We start from the raw sequence: 17,342 nt of genomic DNA on the forward strand, positions 1-17,342 counted from the left end.
TGCAGGGAGGGGCTCAGTCAGTGTGCTTCAATCCGCACGACTTTATCTGAAGAAGTAGAAAATAACGACAAAAGCAAAAGCAACTCTTACATGACAATGAACCAATTCAATACCACAGAGCAAGCATAGGTTGGCAATTTTACGACGTATTCTTTTTCCCAGCTCCAATGAACTGGACTGCACAAGCAGCGGCGGCGTTACACGAATTGCCCGCATGACAACATCACACAGATCAGTCACCAGGCCATCAGGAACTACATAAAAGTGTAAGAATACATTTGGTACCAGCAACTATAAAATTTGACCAAAAGATCAGAATAAAGGTAAAACCATCTGAACCGAGCTTCCTGATGCCGACTCATTCACAAGCCTCTTCCCAATCATCAACTTCGATTTCCGGCTGCATCTTACTTACCGGTGGTGCAGCGCTTGGTCCTGCGCTGGATCCAGCATCGGCGCGAGGAGCAGGCTTATTCTCCTCGTCCCTGGAGCTTGTGGCAGCATCAGACTCCAGGACGTTCCAGCGGTTTGATGTCCCCATGACTTGAGCGACAGTATCACCGCCACGCCTCCATACTGATGCTGGAGGAGCATGACCAGGCACACCTGTCCAGTCTCCTGAGGATAAATCAGGCTCAGAGGCAGTGGCCTTCTTCCATGGATTGGCACTGCTCTTAGTAGCCAATGCTCCATCTTTCTGCCCTCCAACCCAGATATTGCCTGGCTGAGCGCTGCCGCTTGGCGAAAATACAGCAGCACCCTGGTAAGCAGACCCATAATCCAGCCGCCTCAACGCTGTCGCTGCTCTAGCTGGATCATTGAAGACAGCCACGGCATTCTTGTCATTCAGCCAAACCAATTCACACTCCCCACCGAACCTTAAAACCAGAGCACTAACATCAGCATCCCGGGGGAGGTCCAGCATTGCAACAACAAGCCTTGGATCCATGTCCACAAGAGGATCAAAGAAAGGATGGGACGCAGTAACAGGTACTCCTGGCTTGGATCCCAGGATGCGAGCAGGCGGTTTTGACTTGGGCGTGACATGGATAGTAATGAAACGTTTGGGCTCCCAACCAGCAGCCTGAACAGAAAGCTTCCACCTGTCCGCAATGAGCCTGATAGCATCCCTCTTATCCTTCATCATGTGACAGAAGACATGAACCTTGAGGTTGCCTGAAGAATTCCCTCTCGTCTTCCCAAGTACAAGGAACTTGCACCTCTCCTCTATGGCCAGCACCCATTTTGGCTCACGGCGGAAAAGATCAGAAAGCAAATCGGATGCATTTGAGTTCTCACCAAAATGTAATGCATCCAAATTGGGTGGGGTGATGTCAAATGCTTCAGCAAGGGCCCTCTTCCTCTCCATCTTTGCACAGTCCTCATCACAGGAGAGCTTCCTCTGCCCAAGTGGTACCCTTCTCCCATCCGATTCCACTGGCTGGAGTGGCACTGGTAGCTTCTGTATGATGGATATTTCAAACATATTGTCACCATTGGAAGCTCCCCCAGCACCGCATGGCACAGTTGCAGTAATATGACCACAAGAACAGGTAATAGTAACAGGAAATTCACATCTCAAATCCGGGCAAGGTGATGATGGGTGGCATGGAGCAGTGCAAGTGTGCTTACATTCCCTCCTTGCAGCACCACATACCTGCCCACATGAAGCTCTGCTACCAGTGCTTGAGCTAGCATCTCCATTTGCAGGCGGCGCATCACAAGGGGCAGGATGACAAGCCCTGGTGCAAGCATGTATTCCACATTGCCGGTTCTTTCCACATGGTTGGTTGCATCTGATATCCTTAGAACCACAAGGGATATTCCTCAACATCACATGTCCACCTATGCATTCTCTCATTACTGGAACAACACAAGGCGGACAATCCCCAAAATGACATTGATGCGAGGCCGGATGTCCACATGGTTGGGGGACTAAGCATTGGTGTGGGCATGATGGAGTTGGTGTGCCACAAGGAAGCGGGGGAGGGATGGATGTCCTACCACATGCACAAGTCAGATCATTGAATATGGTCTCAAGGCAAGGCGGGCAGTGGCCGCTATGGCAAAGAAGCTGGCATCCATGCTGTCCGCACCGCAGTTTCTTGCCACACGGTATCTGGCAGAGATGGGGATCCCAATTACCCCCTTCAAGCTGAGCGAACGGCTTTGAAAGTGGGCAACAGCACTCACTACACCTGTGCCTCCCACAGTTTTTCTTTCGCCCACAAGGCTTGTTGCAATGGAATTCCTCCTCCAAGACTTTGTAGCACTCTACCATCTGACCCGATGAACCACAGCGGCACCTCTGTTCCACACGCACCACACAAGGAGGGCACTCTCCATCATGGCATGTGACCTTGCACCTATGCACCCCGCATGGCAGCTTCTTGTCGCACACCTTCTCACAGGTTGGTATCGGGTCCAAGCAGCTCTCTCTCTTCTCCAGCAGCCTTGTCTTCCCACAATGGCATGCGGTGACCTTTCCTGGCATAAGATCGCACTCCCCGCATGGTCCTGGGTGGCAAACATCTCGGCAGGCATGATTCCCACACGCCAGCATGTGGTCACAGGCTTCACTGCATGAGAACACTCCATCCTTCTCAGATAGATTCCCCTTCAGCTCCATGTCCCCGCACAACAATGTCTCCGTCTTCTTTCCACAGAAGCATTGGGCAGTAATGAGAACGTTGCAATCCCCGCAAGGTCCAGTGTGGCAGACCTTCTCACAACGGTGCCTCCGGCAGGGCAGGAGCCGATCACACTGCTGCCCGCACGTCACAGGCGTGGTCCGGTCCGCGCACCGCCGCACAATGGTCTGCTTGCCACAGGGGCACAGCCGGTCTGGTGCAAACGCTTTGCAGGGTGGGCAAGGCCCTGGGTGGCACTGCAGGACACACACATGCGGGCACCTGGTGGCTTCGGCATCGTTGGGGGAAGCGCCCTTCGCGGCGGCAGGATCCGCCCTCTCGAGGGGCTTGGAGCAGGGCTCGCCGCAGGAGTGCGGCGTGAGGAAGAGATCGTTAGGGGGCTCGCGGCGTCGCCCGCAGAAGCAGGTGTAGGCGAGCTCGCGCGCGGGTACGGTGTGCACGGACTGGCACCCGGGGCAGCGCCAGGAAGAGTCCGGGTCCGACGCATCGGCAGCGGACGCCGGGGAGCGCGCCCACTTGCGGATGCAGGGTAGGTGGAAAATGGAGAAGCAGCTGCCGCAGGACCACACCGGCGCCGACCGCCGCACCATGTCGTAGCAGATCATGCACTCCACCGCCCCCCGCGCCAGCTTGTCCTGGATCTCCTGCACCAGCTGCGGCACCGCCCCATCGCTCCCTGCCGCCGCGGCCTTCGCCCCCGCCGCACGCGGAGGAGGCGCGCCGCGGGTCGGAGCTGGCGCAGCCGCCGCCGCCGATGGCGGCGGCGCCGCGGACGGCCTCTCCTGCGGCGGGGCGCGGCGTTGGCCGCCGCTACTCCCGTGATTCCTCCGGCGCGGGCGGCGCTGGGGAGGCCGTTCCTCCGAAGCCGTACTTGGAAAGGGCAGGATCGGAGCGGCGCGGTCGGGGACGGCCGCGGCCGCGGGCGCGGGGGGTGGCGCACGAGGAGCGGTAGAGCGGGGCCGCCATACGGCGCGGGACGAAGGCACCGCGACGGGGCCTCCTCCTCCTCCACCGCCACCGCCGTTGCCGCCGCGGCGCCGATCGGAGGAGGGCTGCATACGGGGTGGAAGGGGCAGTAAACCTAGGGTTCCCGAGTCCTCCGTTGGGGGTGGGGGGAGACGCGGTGGCCGAGTAGGTGGGGTTTGAGGCGGCGGCGAGATGAAGGGGACGGGAGGAAGAGGGGGGTATTTGAGGGGGAGGAGAGCCTTGGAGACGACGGCAAATCGGCCGGCGATTGGGAGGGGAGAGGAGCGGAGGAGGGAGGCCGCGGCGCTGCTTCTGAGCGTGTTGCGGCTGGGTCGGGTCGGGAGCGGGACACGGGAGTAGGCCTGGGCATTCGGTCATCGCTTCGGTGTCAGTCTCGGTCTCCAGAGAAAATTCGGTCTTTCAGATCTCGGGTCCAATCGGTCTTGAAAAAATACAAGACCAAAAAATTCGGTCTTGATCTTATTCGATCTTGGTCTCGGTTCTGACCGAAATGTCTAAAATATTAGGCGGTGGCCGGCGGGAGGAGACGGAGGGAAGGCGGCGGCTGGCGAGAGGACGATGGAGGGAAGGCGACGGCCGGCGGGAGGACGCAGATGGGAGGAGGCGGAAGGGAGCCGGCGGCCGGCGGGAGGAGGCGGGAATGCTAGCAGGAGGAGGTGGAGGAGACGCGGCGGCCGACGGGAGGAGGCGGGAATGCTAGCAGGAGGAGGTGGAGGAGACGCGGCGGCCGACGAGAGGAGGCGGAGGAAACGCGGCCGCCGGCGGGAGGACGACGGAGGGAAGGCGGCGGCCGGCGGGAGGAGGCGGAGGGAAGGCGGCGGCCGGCGGGAGGAGGCGGAGGGGAGGCAGCGGCCGGGGGAAGAGGCGGAGGAGACGCGGCAGCCGGCGGGAGGAGGCGGAGGGGAGGCAGCGGCCGACGAGAGGAGGCGGGGGGACTGGCGGGAGGAGGCGGAGGAGAGGCGGCACCCGGCAGGAGGAGGAGGCGGGGAGGCGGGCAGAGAGGCGGAGGGGAGGAGGCGGGCGGGAGGAGGCGGAGGGAAGAGTGCGGTTCGGTCTGTTCGGTCCTATTTGGTTACCCGAGCCTTGTAGCCGAAGACCAGACCGAATTTTTCGGTCTTTCACCTCTTCCACCCGAGACCGGGACCGAATTTCTCGGTCTCGGTCTATTCGGTTCGGTCTCTCGGTCTCGGTCATTTTGTGCCCAGGCCTACACGGGATGGGTCAGGTCCGTCGTTTCTCGAGAAGGGGAGGGAGAGTTAGTGTGCGGGTGCCGGGTCGGTTCAGTTTGAGATCTGACGTCACCACGTGTATGTCCTGTGCTGAATAGAGTAAAATAGTACAACGTAGATAATATGTGTTTCAGATTACATAGTATTTTGACTTTTTTCTAATGTTCGAGTACTTGTCTTATTAAAAAATTTAAATGTATTATTTACTTCGTTTATTATTAAAAGTAGTTTAAGTATTACTTATAAATTTTTATATTTATGCTAATTTTTTTGAATAAGACGAATGGTCAAAAGTTATAAAAGTTATAAGTGAATAGTCAGAATATATGAGACAGCGGGAGTATTTTTATTCTATAAAGTATATTTTTTTAAATTTTTAATAATTAATTTTAGGTGTGACGGCGTATATATGTCGGCCAAAAAAACAACTCACTGGCTTAGTGGGTTCGTTTTTGTTCTTACCTTTTTTTTTAAAGCTTATTTGAGAGGAATTTTTCAGAAATCTAATGATAAACAGCTACCAAAAATTTCCACCGTGATGTAGAGCTTGTTTGGTTCTTTGCCATTTCTAACCTTACCAAACATTTGGTATGGTTATAATTAGCCAATGACAACAAATATTACCGAAATTTGACTACAGATTTGTTTTGTTTGCTATTAAAGTTGCACGTGAAAATTCAACTACGACAAATAACTTAAACAGTGCATTTTGGTGAAGACGCCCACTTTTGTTCCTTTGTCAAAACATAATGGTTTTCAGATACAGTGATATGTTACATAGCATCCTAGTAAGTCATTTAAAATAAATTATATATAGAATATGGAAGAGGCAATGTTGATTTGTATTTTTTTTACATTTTTTAATTTGATAATTTTTAATTTATTAGTAGTCTACATGGAATGTAGACATGCGTCTTGTCATTTGAAAGTTGAAACCACCACGGTCTTAACCGAGTGCCAAATGATTTCGAAAGTTTAATGACAAAAATGAACGAAATCACGAATCCATCGTTAAGGAATCAAGAGCGAACGAAAACTATAGTTGAGAAATAAAATATTGAGCCTTGATAATTTTCTTAGCTACAAACAACCTAGATAACAAATTGGTTTACCAACATTTTGGTTGGGTTGACACAGGCCACAAAAGCAAACAAACCCGAGTAGTGTGCAAATATTTGTACATAGACAACTTAGCTTTTCACTTCTGCTATTACTTATAAATCAAAATTTAAATTTTCAATTTTAAGTATTTTTCACTGAAACTTATTTTTGAAACTTATTTTTCTGCATTGACTTTTATATGATAAGAATATATAAGTTTTATTTATAAATTATTTTTCTTCACAAATATATATTTTTGGTGTTTTCCATAAAAACCGAGACAATCAACCCGGAGCATTACTCGAGTCACTTTCGAAGACGCTGGAAACTTGCCGGATATGGGACACCACTGTCCACAGCTCGTTCCTGCAGAATTGCGAATGGTCAACTCGAGGGAAGGAAGCTTGGGAGCCACGGAGTAAAGACTTTGGAAAGATATAAACGAATAGTTCTGGCCGCAACCACGAGCTTGGCCCAGCAACGCATGGCTATTGTACACGACATGAATACGATAGGCAGCTTCCAAGAAACTCCACCGGTCCACACCCAACAAAGAAAGGGTTAATAAAAGAGAATAGATAGATATTATATTTAGATCATGTTCGATACAGTTACAGATTAGAGATCCATTAGAATTCGATATTTTTTTAGCTCCATAAATCCATGAGCTAGATCCATGATTACATAAATAACATATGGTTGAATTGCTTGTTCCAGTTTTTGATGAAATATAAAATTCTACACCACTTTAATTTAACTTATAAACTCCAAACTAAACATATATTTAGGATCTAAAGTTTTGTCAAACAGATCACAGAGTTCTGAATTCTGATATAGCACGCTCTGTCCAAAACATCCTAAGGACTAGTAGCAACCTCAGCAACCTCGACCTGCATCATGCAACACTTCTTTCTGATGGCTCAAGATCGTCCACAAACATGCCCCTCAGCGCATAGAGATGGTACACAACTGCAATACTGTGTCAACTTGAAATGCATTCCTTGGAACTCTGTATCCTCTCTCACTTGCCACCTCCCCTAGTAATATACTACTCGTATGATTCCCGGGTATCTTAGTAAGAATTCTATCTCATCAGGCTCTGCAGGAGCAAATTTGTTCTTTCCAACCCGTTTCCTCGCAGCAGCACACAAGTATTTTGAATCTACTACTCAGGTTGATCAAACAAGAAGCTATGACCTGATGACTGGCAGGAGCATGCAAACTGGTGGAGTTTTTAGCATGCTGACAGCAGATATAATAGGGATGCAAGTGAGCTGATCCGCGAACCTGCATATAAGTTATTTTAAACGGGCTAACCTGCTAACCCACATGAAATAACCTTTATGGGGGTTTACGGGTCAGCCCACTTGCATCCCTAGATGTAATACTTTGTTTGTGGGCTTAACTTTAAAACTTTCTTGAATCTCCTCCTTTATTAATAAAGATGGCAGCCCACAAGGTTGCTGTTTGATCTATCTAAGGGCTCTTCACAAGCCTTCTTACTCTGTGGATCAGCCTTCGGCAGATTGGGCATGTCTGGTTTTTGTCCTCAGCGATCCTGCAGTAATAATTGAAGAACGGGCTGTTATGCAGTGAAGCTTCTTTATCAAATTTCTTCAACATTTTTTTGGGTTTATAGAGCTATAAATCAGAACTGTTCAGACAAAGGTGTATCAGGTGGGATTACAAATTTGACAATTCTGAGTTCTGACTTATGAGCTACTCTGTACTATATAGACTTTATCGCTGTAATCAGAAGTAGGGTGTAATCAGACTAGTAAAAAGAGCAATCTAAGCATGTATGCTGAAGTAAACCGACTCCCATAGACATAAGCCTAGCTCCAGAATCTAGATGAGAATTATACCTCTTTGCACATGTAAAACAGGCAAAACCATGGCCGCAAGGTATGAAGAAGCAACTCCGTGGTGCATCATAGCATATTTTGCAGACCTTCTCACTGCACATATCTTCTGAAATCATGCTTGACTCAGGCTGCTCTTCGGTTGTTCCATAGCAGAAAACCACCCTTTTTCTTGGCAGAATTGGTTCTGTTTCATTGGTCCTTGCGTCTTGATCCCTAATTGTTTGTTGGTCTGTATCAGAAAATTCTGCCAATTGCTTCAGGAAGCAGTAAAAGACCGCCACTATAACACCTAAAATTCAACCGATGGGGCACAATGAATATTTGAAACTAAAGAGAAAGGACTGATCAAAGACCGAGCAAATTCAAAAGTAGTCGACAAGCAAAGTCGCACATATCATGACAAAGTATGAGACCAATTGGGGAGAGAAGGGTAAATCAACCAACAAAAGCTCCATAGCTAGCACCTGAAACATAAATTTGAAACAACTTAGAAGTTGAAGCCAATTCTTTTTTTTAGAGAAAAACAGATGTTCAACAAGTTACATTCTAACAGTCTTGATAGGTCAAATAGAAGTGCAGTAAACTAGCGGCAAAGCACTGCCTGTAGTACTATCAGTAATGCAATTTACCGTGGCACAGCTAGTAACAGTCTAATAGAATTGGGAAGGAACTGAAGAGCACAGCAGTAGCAGAAGCTTGCAGCATACAGAACTGAAGGAAATGACGTTCGTTTGCATGCAGCAACTTCTGAGTAGGACGAGATAAGTTCAGACAGGAGAAGACTTGATAGTTTTTTGAGGAATGTTATTGTTCACTTACCAGTCTTCCACTTGGAACTGATAAGTTGAGCATAGGGTGACCAGTTGTTGGCGATACCAAAGTTGCAAGGCTAACTACCATTCTTTCGGATCAATGTGAGAAGGGCCTGTGTTTCTCTGTGGTGAGTTTTGAATTACCTAGAACTAAGATCACAGGGAAAATTCAGAAGCTGCCCAACATGTGTTGAATTAGGCTCGGACTCGAGGGCTATAGCAAGGAGAAGTAGAACTTGATAAAAAAAAAATCAGTAGGTTCACAACCTCACAACAATGCAATATACATGCCAAAAAGGATTGCAATCTCAGATCCACAGATGCACTGAGAACTGACTAAAAGATACTCAAAACCTAGGATTTGACGCTAAAAAAAAAAAGAGTAAGATCTGTGAAGAAAATGTTCTAAAACTAAGAAGTTTGGAACTGACAAGTTGTTTTCTTCATATGTTAATGTCACAGTTTAATTTCGGATCAGCTGTGAAGAACTAATTTGTAACTGATAAAAATGAACAAAACAATTGATTTGTAACATTGAATTTTGGCCCCAATACTCCAAATAACTGCTCTTGCGCGAAATGTAGAAGGCAATGAAATATGACAAAGAAAGTAGAAATTTCGAAAACAATCAGAATTAATCATAGCAGTACATTGTACCCAGCATGTCTGCATATGCATAAATGAAAAGACTAGTTGCTCTATGTAGGACAGATTTGGTGACTCATAAAATAACCTGGAATGGCAGATGCATGCTTCAAACTAACCCAGTGAAGATGATGTTGATCAGCAGGTGAGCCAGAGGACTTAAGACTGTGACTGCATCCTCCCAAGATGCCAGGCACACTTGCAGTCACCACGATGGCCAACCCATTGCGCTTGAATGGCCACCATTACGGCATTATTCCATCATCTTCAAATTTCCATGACCGCAGATGGACTCCCCCTGGTCATTTGATCGAACAAAATGAGTTCTCCATACAATGTTCCCATAGTTTCTGAACAAATTAGCACCAACGCTAACGTGACGCACGCACCTCACGCGGGAGGCGCGGTCTGGCATTTCATCGAACAGTATACGCGCAGCGATGGAGCCCCATACCAAGAAGCTCAGCAAAGCAAAGATGGAAATTGCCGAGCAGGCCGCCTTCATCCTTAAGCTACAATGCTACATAGGACAACGATGGAAATCGCCGAGGTGCATCACGCATGCCGGAGAAGCGCGCTAGGGTGGGCGAGGTGTGTAGCGTAGGCATGGAATGCGGTGGCCGGTGGTGGCAGGCGGCGCGGTATGCGCGCAGCCGCGCAGGACGCGCAAGCAGACGGAACGACAGCGTTGTCCGTCGCCGCTGACCGCCGCGGCCTGGTAGGAAGCCGTTTCCTGGCTGGGTGCAACGTATTACATCAAGACTCAAGAGAAAATATAAGAAATACAGTACCATCGATGATAATAAACATATATATGATATATGACTACGAACTATACGAAATACATTATAGAAGCATTTGAGAAATATAATCGTTGGATACAAATAATTTTATCTGAGAAATATTATTGCCGTGCGTTCATCCATGCCGTAAATACATTATTTTTATTATAGCATTTAACGGTGATGATATTTCTTGTACAAATTTATTCTCGTCAATAATATTTTTTAAACTAATTGTTTGTCAATGATATTGATAGATTTTCTGATTAATTAATAACCATTATATGATGTTATCTGCAAAAATCCATCCAAGACTTTCTGCTATTTTCCTTCTTGAATTGTCACCGTTGGATCGAGATCGCACGGCAAATAACAGAACATGTCGTGCCTTTGTATTCCTCGTCTCTCTGTTCTAACGGCCTTCGATCTCGCTCGTCTCCCGTCTCCTCCCCATTCTTCTCTCGGAGAGCTCGCGGAAGCCACGACGCCGCGTGCTCGGCGCTCGCCGCCATGGACCACGCAGACGTCGACGGCATTCTCTCCGAGGGGTCCGACCGCGCGGAGACGAGCTACGGCGAGGTCTCCCCCACCAAGGGCGTGAAGCTCACCTCGACCTCCGGTGACGACGACGCGGTCGGCGGAGGGGACCACCTCAGCTCGCTCCCCGACGACGTCCTCCTCGCTGTACTCCTCAGCCTCCCCAACTCCTCCGCCGCAGCACGGACCAGCCTCCTCTCCCGACGCTGGAGGAGTCTCTGGGAGCACGCCCTCTTCACCTTCGCCGACGACGACCACGACCCTGCCCGCGGACGCGCCGCGAGTCGCCACCCCGCGCGCCTCCCGAGCCCTCCGCCTCCACGCAGCCGCCATGTGGTTGGACGCCGCTCCCGACGCCAGGTTCACCTGCCACCTCCCCGCTGAGCTCCGCTGGCCCCGTCGATCTCCGCCGAGCTCTTCTCCGGCAACGACAACGCGCCGCCCCTGACGTAAGTTTGAGCACGCCCGTTCTAGGAACTCTGATCGATCGTTGTGTTGCTTAAACTGATCATGCCGGGTTATCCCGAAATCTATCGTTCTCTGGTTGAAAAGTTCGTGATCTAGACTCGTTTGAAAGACTGAATGCTAGAATGAGAAACTAATGGGTCGTGATTGAGAATGGCGCATCTATGCTTTTGCCATGGCGTTGATTCACTTCAGTTAACTCTAAAAATTCCCATATAATCACCGAATCCATTCTCTTAGTTTCACTTGTTTCGAGCATCCAACAGATGAGCTGGATAGTTTTCTTGTTCTAATCACCTTATCACCATGATTTGCCACGGAGAAACAGAGCATGTTAGTTTTCTTCAGTCTTGGCAACGAATGCAGTTCTGCTCGTTTTAAGCCGTTGTGTTCAGTGTAGTCGATTTCCGGGCTTTTTGGCTACCTTGAACATGTTTGTATGAATCTGTGTTATCGCAGAACATTTGATTACGGATTTGTTTCATTGAATCTTGCAATCATTGCGTTCTGCTGCATTAGTTCTCGACTTCCCGTTGTCTTGGGCACAGTACTACTGAACTTCATACTCCAACAAGAAATCCAGTTCTATTTTCAATTCAAACAGGAAATTTCATGGGCTTTTGTTACTCCTTGAAAAAAAATGCTATCATTGTCCATGTAATGAGACATCACACAAAATTGGATAGATTGTAGACAGTCGCTGAATTTCTTAATCTGTAGGGTCCTGTATTGGGTGATTGATAAACTAAAAAAAAATTCAGAAATCCAATTCCATAATCTCAGACCGTTGACATGCGAAATTTAAAGTGGATATCACATGTAACGCGTGTTGGTGTGTCGGCACGATCATCTTTCGCATGACGCCGAATGCCAGTCGACAGATGCATGGTCGCCTACATATATGTATGAGAGCAGAGAGCTGATCCATTACTCCTGCCAGCTCCGCCATGGCGACCAGCGGCGGCGAGCCTAGTGCTCCGGTTGGTCCCGTCCCGTTCGCCGACGTCGACGGCGAGCAGCTGGTCCCCGAGCGCCGGGCGCAGCCGGAAGCGGGGCTCGGCGACGACCTCGCCGACGACATGGTCTCGTCCCTCCCGAGCAAGATGGAGGTCAGCCTGCCCATGAGGCTGCGCCTCTACCGGGGCTTCTGGCTGGCGGAGATCCACATCCCGGCGGCCGTGGCCATGCAGCGGCGCCTCGTGCCACGCCCCGACGACGTCGTCGTGGCCAGCCTTCCCAAGTGCGGCACCACGTGGCTCATCGCCCTGGCGTTCGCCACCATGGCGCGCCGCGCGCATCCGCCCGACGCCGGCGCCGGCGCCGGCCACCCGCTCCGCCGCCTCAACCCGCACCAGTGCGTCCCTTTCCTCGAGGGCCTCTTCGCCAGAGGTCAGCAAGCCAAGCTCGACGCGCTCCCGTCCCCGCGCCTCATGAACACGCACATGCCGCTCGCTATGCTGCCCAGCGCCGGCGGCGGCGGCGGCGGCTGCAGAGTCGTCTACATCTGTCGAGAGCCCAAGGACATGGCCGTCTCCATGTGCCACTACACCCGGCGGGTGATGCCCCGCGTGTCGTTCGCCGAAACCTTCGAGTCCTACTGCGACGGCGCCAAGATTTACGGCCCGTTCTGGGACCACATCCTCGGCTACTGGCGCGCGAGCTCGGCGACGCCGGACACCGTGCTCTTCCTCCGGTACGAGGAGCTGCTGCGTGACCCCGCCGGAAACGTCCGGAAGCTGGCGCAGTTCGTCGGGCTGCCGTTCTCCGAGGCGGAGGAGGAGGCCGGCATGGTCGGCGCCATCGTCGCGCTGTGCAGCCTCGACAACATGAGGGGATTCGAGGCGAACAGGACAGGCTACGTCGATGCGCAGCGGAGGATTCCGCGCGAGACACTCTTCCGGAAGGGCGTGGCCGGCGACTGGGTGCACCACATGACGCCGGAGATGGCGCGCCGCCTGGATGACATTGTTGCCGACAAGTTTGGTGGAACTGGACTCGCATTTAAATGAGACGCAGCTACGTTTCAACGTTTGTAGGAACAAACATAGGTCAATGGAGTTAGCTTGTGAACTCGCAATTCACAAATATTTGCTCCGTTCATTATAAAATTTTTAATCTTATTTAAAATTATTTATATGCTAATAAATTCTATACACATATAAAATATAAATAAATTTAGATAAACTAAAAATGAGAACAGAGAGTACGGATGGAGTACATAAAGTATACCATATATATTTCAACAAATCAAGCAGTGCACGTAGCAGTAACAAAGACGTTCATGATCAATACATGAATATCCGCGTTTATTCAGTACACTAGTAATTCAAATCTCCAGAGTTTTTAAACTTTCAACTTGAGGATTTAGACTCGCAGTATATATTCAACTTCATATACGCTTTGGGCTTCGATCAGGATCAGACATGAGACATCAGAGCTTGCTGGAGACGGCGATGGGCCTGGGCCTGGGCCGGGCCGGCGCGGGCTCCTTGGGCACGACGACGGTGAGCACGCCGTTGTCGACGCTGGCCCTGATCTGCTCCACCCTCACGCCGGCCGGCAGCGCCACCTCCCGCGCGAACTCCGGCCTCCCGCGCTCCGCCACGTGCCACACCACCTCCTTCTCGCTCCCCCCCTCCCTCTCCTGCGGCGCCGCGCCCCTCACGCTGAGCACGTTGCCCTCCTCCACCTGGATCTTCACGTCGTCCTTGCCCAGGCCCGGGACGTTGATCCTGAGCACGTGGGAGGTCGGGGTCTCGACCCAGTCCATTGCCGCCGATGCCCACTCCGCGGGGAAGGGGCGCCCGTAGAGCAGGCGCCGGAAGGGCCCGCCGAAGAAGAGGTCCGCCATTGGCTTGGAGCCTGGAGCGGGATGCGGAGTCTCGGTGAGCTGAGGAAGACGACGGATCGATGTATACGAGAGAGATAGGGGCGGCGGATGACTAAAATGGCGCTGGATTGGATTTGCGGGGCGTCAACGTCAAGGGGGAAGCCCTGTGAAGGTTCGAGATCACGCACGAGAGATGGGGGAGGAAGGATGGGGCGAGAAGCTTCTGGAATAGTCAGGATTTTGTTGGGGGATGCACTTCATCTTAACCGCCCAAAAGTTTGTTACTACGTGATTAAAATGCTGTTCCGAACTAACTTCGTAACAAGCGTACGCAGACCACAACACCTACAAAGAAAAATATCTATCCACCAATCTATCGATTTTCCATTCTATTATATACTATAAAAAAAGCTCAAAAAGAAGCTAGCATATTCACGCTAAAGACCAGAAATTTTCGAAATTAATAGAAGAAACAGAAAAAAAAAAGGTTCATGTAGATGGGTCAAGTCCCCCCTTTATTTGGCCCATTCCCTCTTTCCTCCAATAAAAATCAGAAAGGCTTTTATGGGCCGAAGCCCCTCGGCCACAACCGGAGGTGCCGTCGCCTCTGTTCCTGCGGGCGCCACCGCCACCACATGGGCTCCGCCGCATTCCAGCGTCCAACCGCTGCCATTTCCTCTCTCCATTGACCCCCACCTCCACCGATTCCTCCGCCGTCGCCAGTGCCTCCACCATCGCCGCCCAAAACCGCTAGCCTCCGCCACCGTTTTGCCGTCGTCGTACGGTACCCTCTCCGATGTCGCCTATGTTATGTTAAGGTCGGTCAGAGCCCTTTCTCTCCGTACCCAATTTCCAGAGCTCCAAGCTCTCTCTCCCCATGCTCGCTCTCTCTGCTCTTTGAGCTGCTGCCGCAGCCGGCCATATCCTGCTTTCCACCTCCAGCCGCTGCCACCGGCTGCCGGAGCCGTGCCAGCAAGCTCCTCTCTCTGTGTACTACTCCCGGTCCTAGGTTATAAGGGTGATTTTCGGTCTGTAATGTTTGATTAATCGTCTTATAAAATTATTATTTGTTTTGTTTATTATTTTTCTTTATTATTATAATAACTTATAAATTTTTATATTTACACTAAATTTTTAAATAAGATGAATGGTCAAAAATTATAAGTGAATAGTAAAACCCCATATATTATGGGATAGAGGTAGTACAAGAAAGCAAGCATGGCTTTGCAAATAGGCTAGCTTAATTGAGTCTAATATATATTTTTAAGTAGTTCAGTATAAATAGAGTTATAAAAAATCTGATAAAAGCCTATCTGATTTCTACAATCTCTATAGGCGGGTTTAAAACTAGCCTATAACATTCAATTTTCAAGGTTAAGAGAGCTAAATACCTTTAAATTCATATTCTTTTCATGCCAATAATTATGACGTGAAATAAAACTTTCTCTACTTCCTTTAGCACCCTGTTGACATCAAACTGTGATCAGATGGTGGGTTACACACGAAGGCCTGTGAGTCATTTTTTAGAACGCTCTAGTGTAAAATCTAAATTCTTACCAGGTGCGTAGGCGTGCCAGTCAGTTTGATCCTGTAACTAACAAGATAAACATTAAAATAAGTCGATCGGCTATCAAACCGATAGGTAACTGAGAAACCAGCTGATCGGACGTTGATGTGTTAACGCCAGATTTTTGGCAAATGACCGTTATAGATTAAAGTGTGATTAAAGACCAAATCGGACCAGAGAAAGGGAATCGGCTGGAAGAAAATATTGAAGACAATACGAATTCAGCCGATAGGGTTTGAACCGGATAAGGACTGGAGTCCGATTGGGACTGGAAACTTAGAAATAGATTCGGTATTAATCAAGAGTCCATATAAATTAGTTAGCTTTAATCCGATAAAAGCCTATCTAATTTCTGCGATCTCTCTAGGGTTTAAAACTTGCCTATAGCATGCAATTTCTAAGGCTAAGAGAGTTAAATACCTTTAAATTTATATTCTTTTCATGCCAATAATTATGATGTGAAATAGAACTTTACCCTCTATAATGATGAAACACATAATAAGAATCCTTGCTAATTGTTTTCTGAGGCATGGTGTGGTTACCTTAGGTCTTCTTAAAGGAATATGGGCAAAGAACTCACTTTGTTTTTAAAAAATAAAGAAAAAACCATAAAGTTAAAAATAAGTTGGGTTAAACACAAATAAAGTTGAATATAATGGGAAGAATGCAAATGCCTCTATTGAATAGCCTAAGTTGAGGCATTCTATGTTGGCTCTGCTTTTGTGGTTGGTTGTGTAGTAGATCTCATGTCTTATGCGTGCATGTTTTGCCGGTTTTTCTTAATTAATCGTGTATTTGTAAGGTTTTTGGGCCGGTTTACATATAAACTGATTCAATTCTCTTCTTCTTAATATAAAAGCGGAATATTTTGGCCTCGGTTTCAAAAAATAATAATTATATGCATATATGCTAATGAAAATGTATCGGTATATAACACATACTTTTTCTTAGTTTTCCTTGATGAAATATCTGTACTTAGTCAATTGTAATCAACATGCCAATCATCAATAAACTAGTTACGCAGTATCACTCAACCTCTGTTTTATGGTAACGCTTACTCTAAAATCAAAGATTACTCCACAATTACGTCGTTGACTTTTACCGTAATGGTATCGTCCAAATATCAAATATTTCATGGGACTATATTTCGCTTGCTTCTTATTGGTTCCTCCGAGCGTGCTCGGGTAGATGTATAAATGTTCCATCATGTTATTATCAGCCTCGCCTTCGCTTCTGTCTATATTTATAAATCAGAATTTAAATTTTTAATCATAAATTTAAAGTTGATTTTATGTTTTAATCATATTTTATTTTTTTAGCCTTTGCTTTATATCGTCAAGAACATATACAAAAGTTTTATTCATAAATTATAAGTTTTATTCATAAATTATTTTTATTCGCAAATATGCCGTTTGGTTTTTCTTTTCTACAAAGTTAAACGATCAGCTACTAAGGCCACGTTCGGTAGCATGGAGGGTGGGGGTTAGTTATCTGACGCGAAAAACGTAGTAATAGATTAGTACATAATTAATTAATTATTAATTATTAAAAAATGAAATAGACTAATATGATTTTTTTAAAAAAACTTTTTTATAGAAATTTTTTTCAAAAGATACACTGTTTAACAATTCGGAAAACATGTGTATGAAAAAGAGGAGGCTTAGTTAACTCAGGGACAGTGCCGAACACGACCTACGTACTCTAGTTACTCTTATTGATTTTGTCTATCTTGAAGTACTGGATGGATGTTTCTATCGTCCGGTCGTCTGTCGTACAGACAGCTGGACGGGTGGACAGGATAGACATCCGCGTGGAACACACGTATAATAGACAACATCCATGTGCAAGACACGGCTATTTACTCCTACAAC

At 48.2% G+C, this 17,342-nt stretch overlaps 4 protein-coding genes across 6 annotated transcripts; 1 reads left to right on the forward strand and 3 right to left on the reverse strand.

Annotated features, from left to right (window-relative positions):
- Positions 1-86: 86 nt before the first annotated feature.
- On the reverse strand, positions 87-3,936 carry LOC107304336 (NF-X1-type zinc finger protein NFXL1). Its single transcript, XM_040525032.1, has one exon. The coding sequence runs from the start codon at positions 3,707-3,709 to the stop codon at positions 359-361; it is 3,351 nt and encodes a 1,116-aa protein (XP_040380966.1). The 5' UTR covers positions 3,710-3,936; the 3' UTR covers positions 87-358.
- A 3,421-nt stretch (positions 3,937-7,357) lies between these two features.
- On the reverse strand, positions 7,358-9,462 carry LOC102719595 (E3 ubiquitin-protein ligase APD2). 3 transcript variants are annotated; one of them, XM_015838503.2, is made up of 4 exons: positions 9,379-9,462; positions 8,225-8,297; positions 7,834-8,122; positions 7,358-7,526 (listed from the first exon to the last, which is right to left on the reverse strand). In XM_015838503.2, the coding sequence occupies exons 1-4, from the start codon at positions 9,394-9,396 to the stop codon at positions 7,445-7,447; spliced, it is 462 nt and encodes a 153-aa protein (XP_015693989.1). In that variant the 5' UTR covers positions 9,397-9,462; the 3' UTR covers positions 7,358-7,444. The 3 variants fall into 3 exon arrangements, with proteins under 3 accessions (XP_015693989.1, XP_015693990.1, XP_015693991.1); XM_015838504.2 differs by lacking the exon at positions 9,379-9,462 and adding an exon at positions 8,463-8,622; XM_015838505.1 differs by lacking the exon at positions 9,379-9,462 and adding an exon at positions 8,377-8,463.
- A 2,557-nt stretch (positions 9,463-12,019) lies between these two features.
- Positions 12,020-13,285, forward strand: LOC102719875 (cytosolic sulfotransferase 5-like). Its single transcript, XM_006656786.3, has one exon. The coding sequence runs from the start codon at positions 12,022-12,024 to the stop codon at positions 13,081-13,083; it is 1,062 nt and encodes a 353-aa protein (XP_006656849.2). The 5' UTR covers positions 12,020-12,021; the 3' UTR covers positions 13,084-13,285.
- LOC102710412 (16.0 kDa heat shock protein, peroxisomal) lies at positions 13,250-14,118 on the reverse strand. Its single transcript, XM_006655908.3, has one exon. The coding sequence runs from the start codon at positions 13,923-13,925 to the stop codon at positions 13,506-13,508; it is 420 nt and encodes a 139-aa protein (XP_006655971.1). The 5' UTR covers positions 13,926-14,118; the 3' UTR covers positions 13,250-13,505.
- Between the last annotated feature and the right edge of the window lie 3,224 nt (positions 14,119-17,342).

The sequence above is a fragment of the Oryza brachyantha genome, chromosome 6, assembly GCF_000231095.2.
Source record: "Oryza brachyantha chromosome 6, ObraRS2, whole genome shotgun sequence".
NCBI classification, from domain to species: Eukaryota; Viridiplantae; Streptophyta; class Magnoliopsida; order Poales; family Poaceae; genus Oryza; species Oryza brachyantha.

Excerpts from the sequence above, each read along its gene's own strand:
- LOC107304336 (XM_040525032.1), bottom strand. The coding sequence starts at position 3,709 with ATGCAGCCCTCCTCCGATCGGCGCCGCGGCGGCAACGGCGGTGGCGGT.
- LOC102719595 (XM_015838503.2), bottom strand. Across the intron at positions 8,123-8,224 it reads CTCATACTTTGTCATGATAT|GTGTTATAGTGGCGGTCTTT; the intron begins GTGCGACTTTGC and ends GTTGAATTTTAG. Across the intron at positions 7,527-7,833 it reads TGTTTTACATGTGCAAAGAG|GATCGCTGAGGACAAAAACC; the intron begins GTATAATTCTCA and ends TTATTACTGCAG.
- LOC102719875 (XM_006656786.3), top strand. The coding sequence starts at position 12,022 with ATGGCGACCAGCGGCGGCGAGCCTAGTGCTCCGGTTGGTCCCGTCCCG.
- LOC102710412 (XM_006655908.3), bottom strand. The coding sequence starts at position 13,925 with ATGGCGGACCTCTTCTTCGGCGGGCCCTTCCGGCGCCTGCTCTACGGG.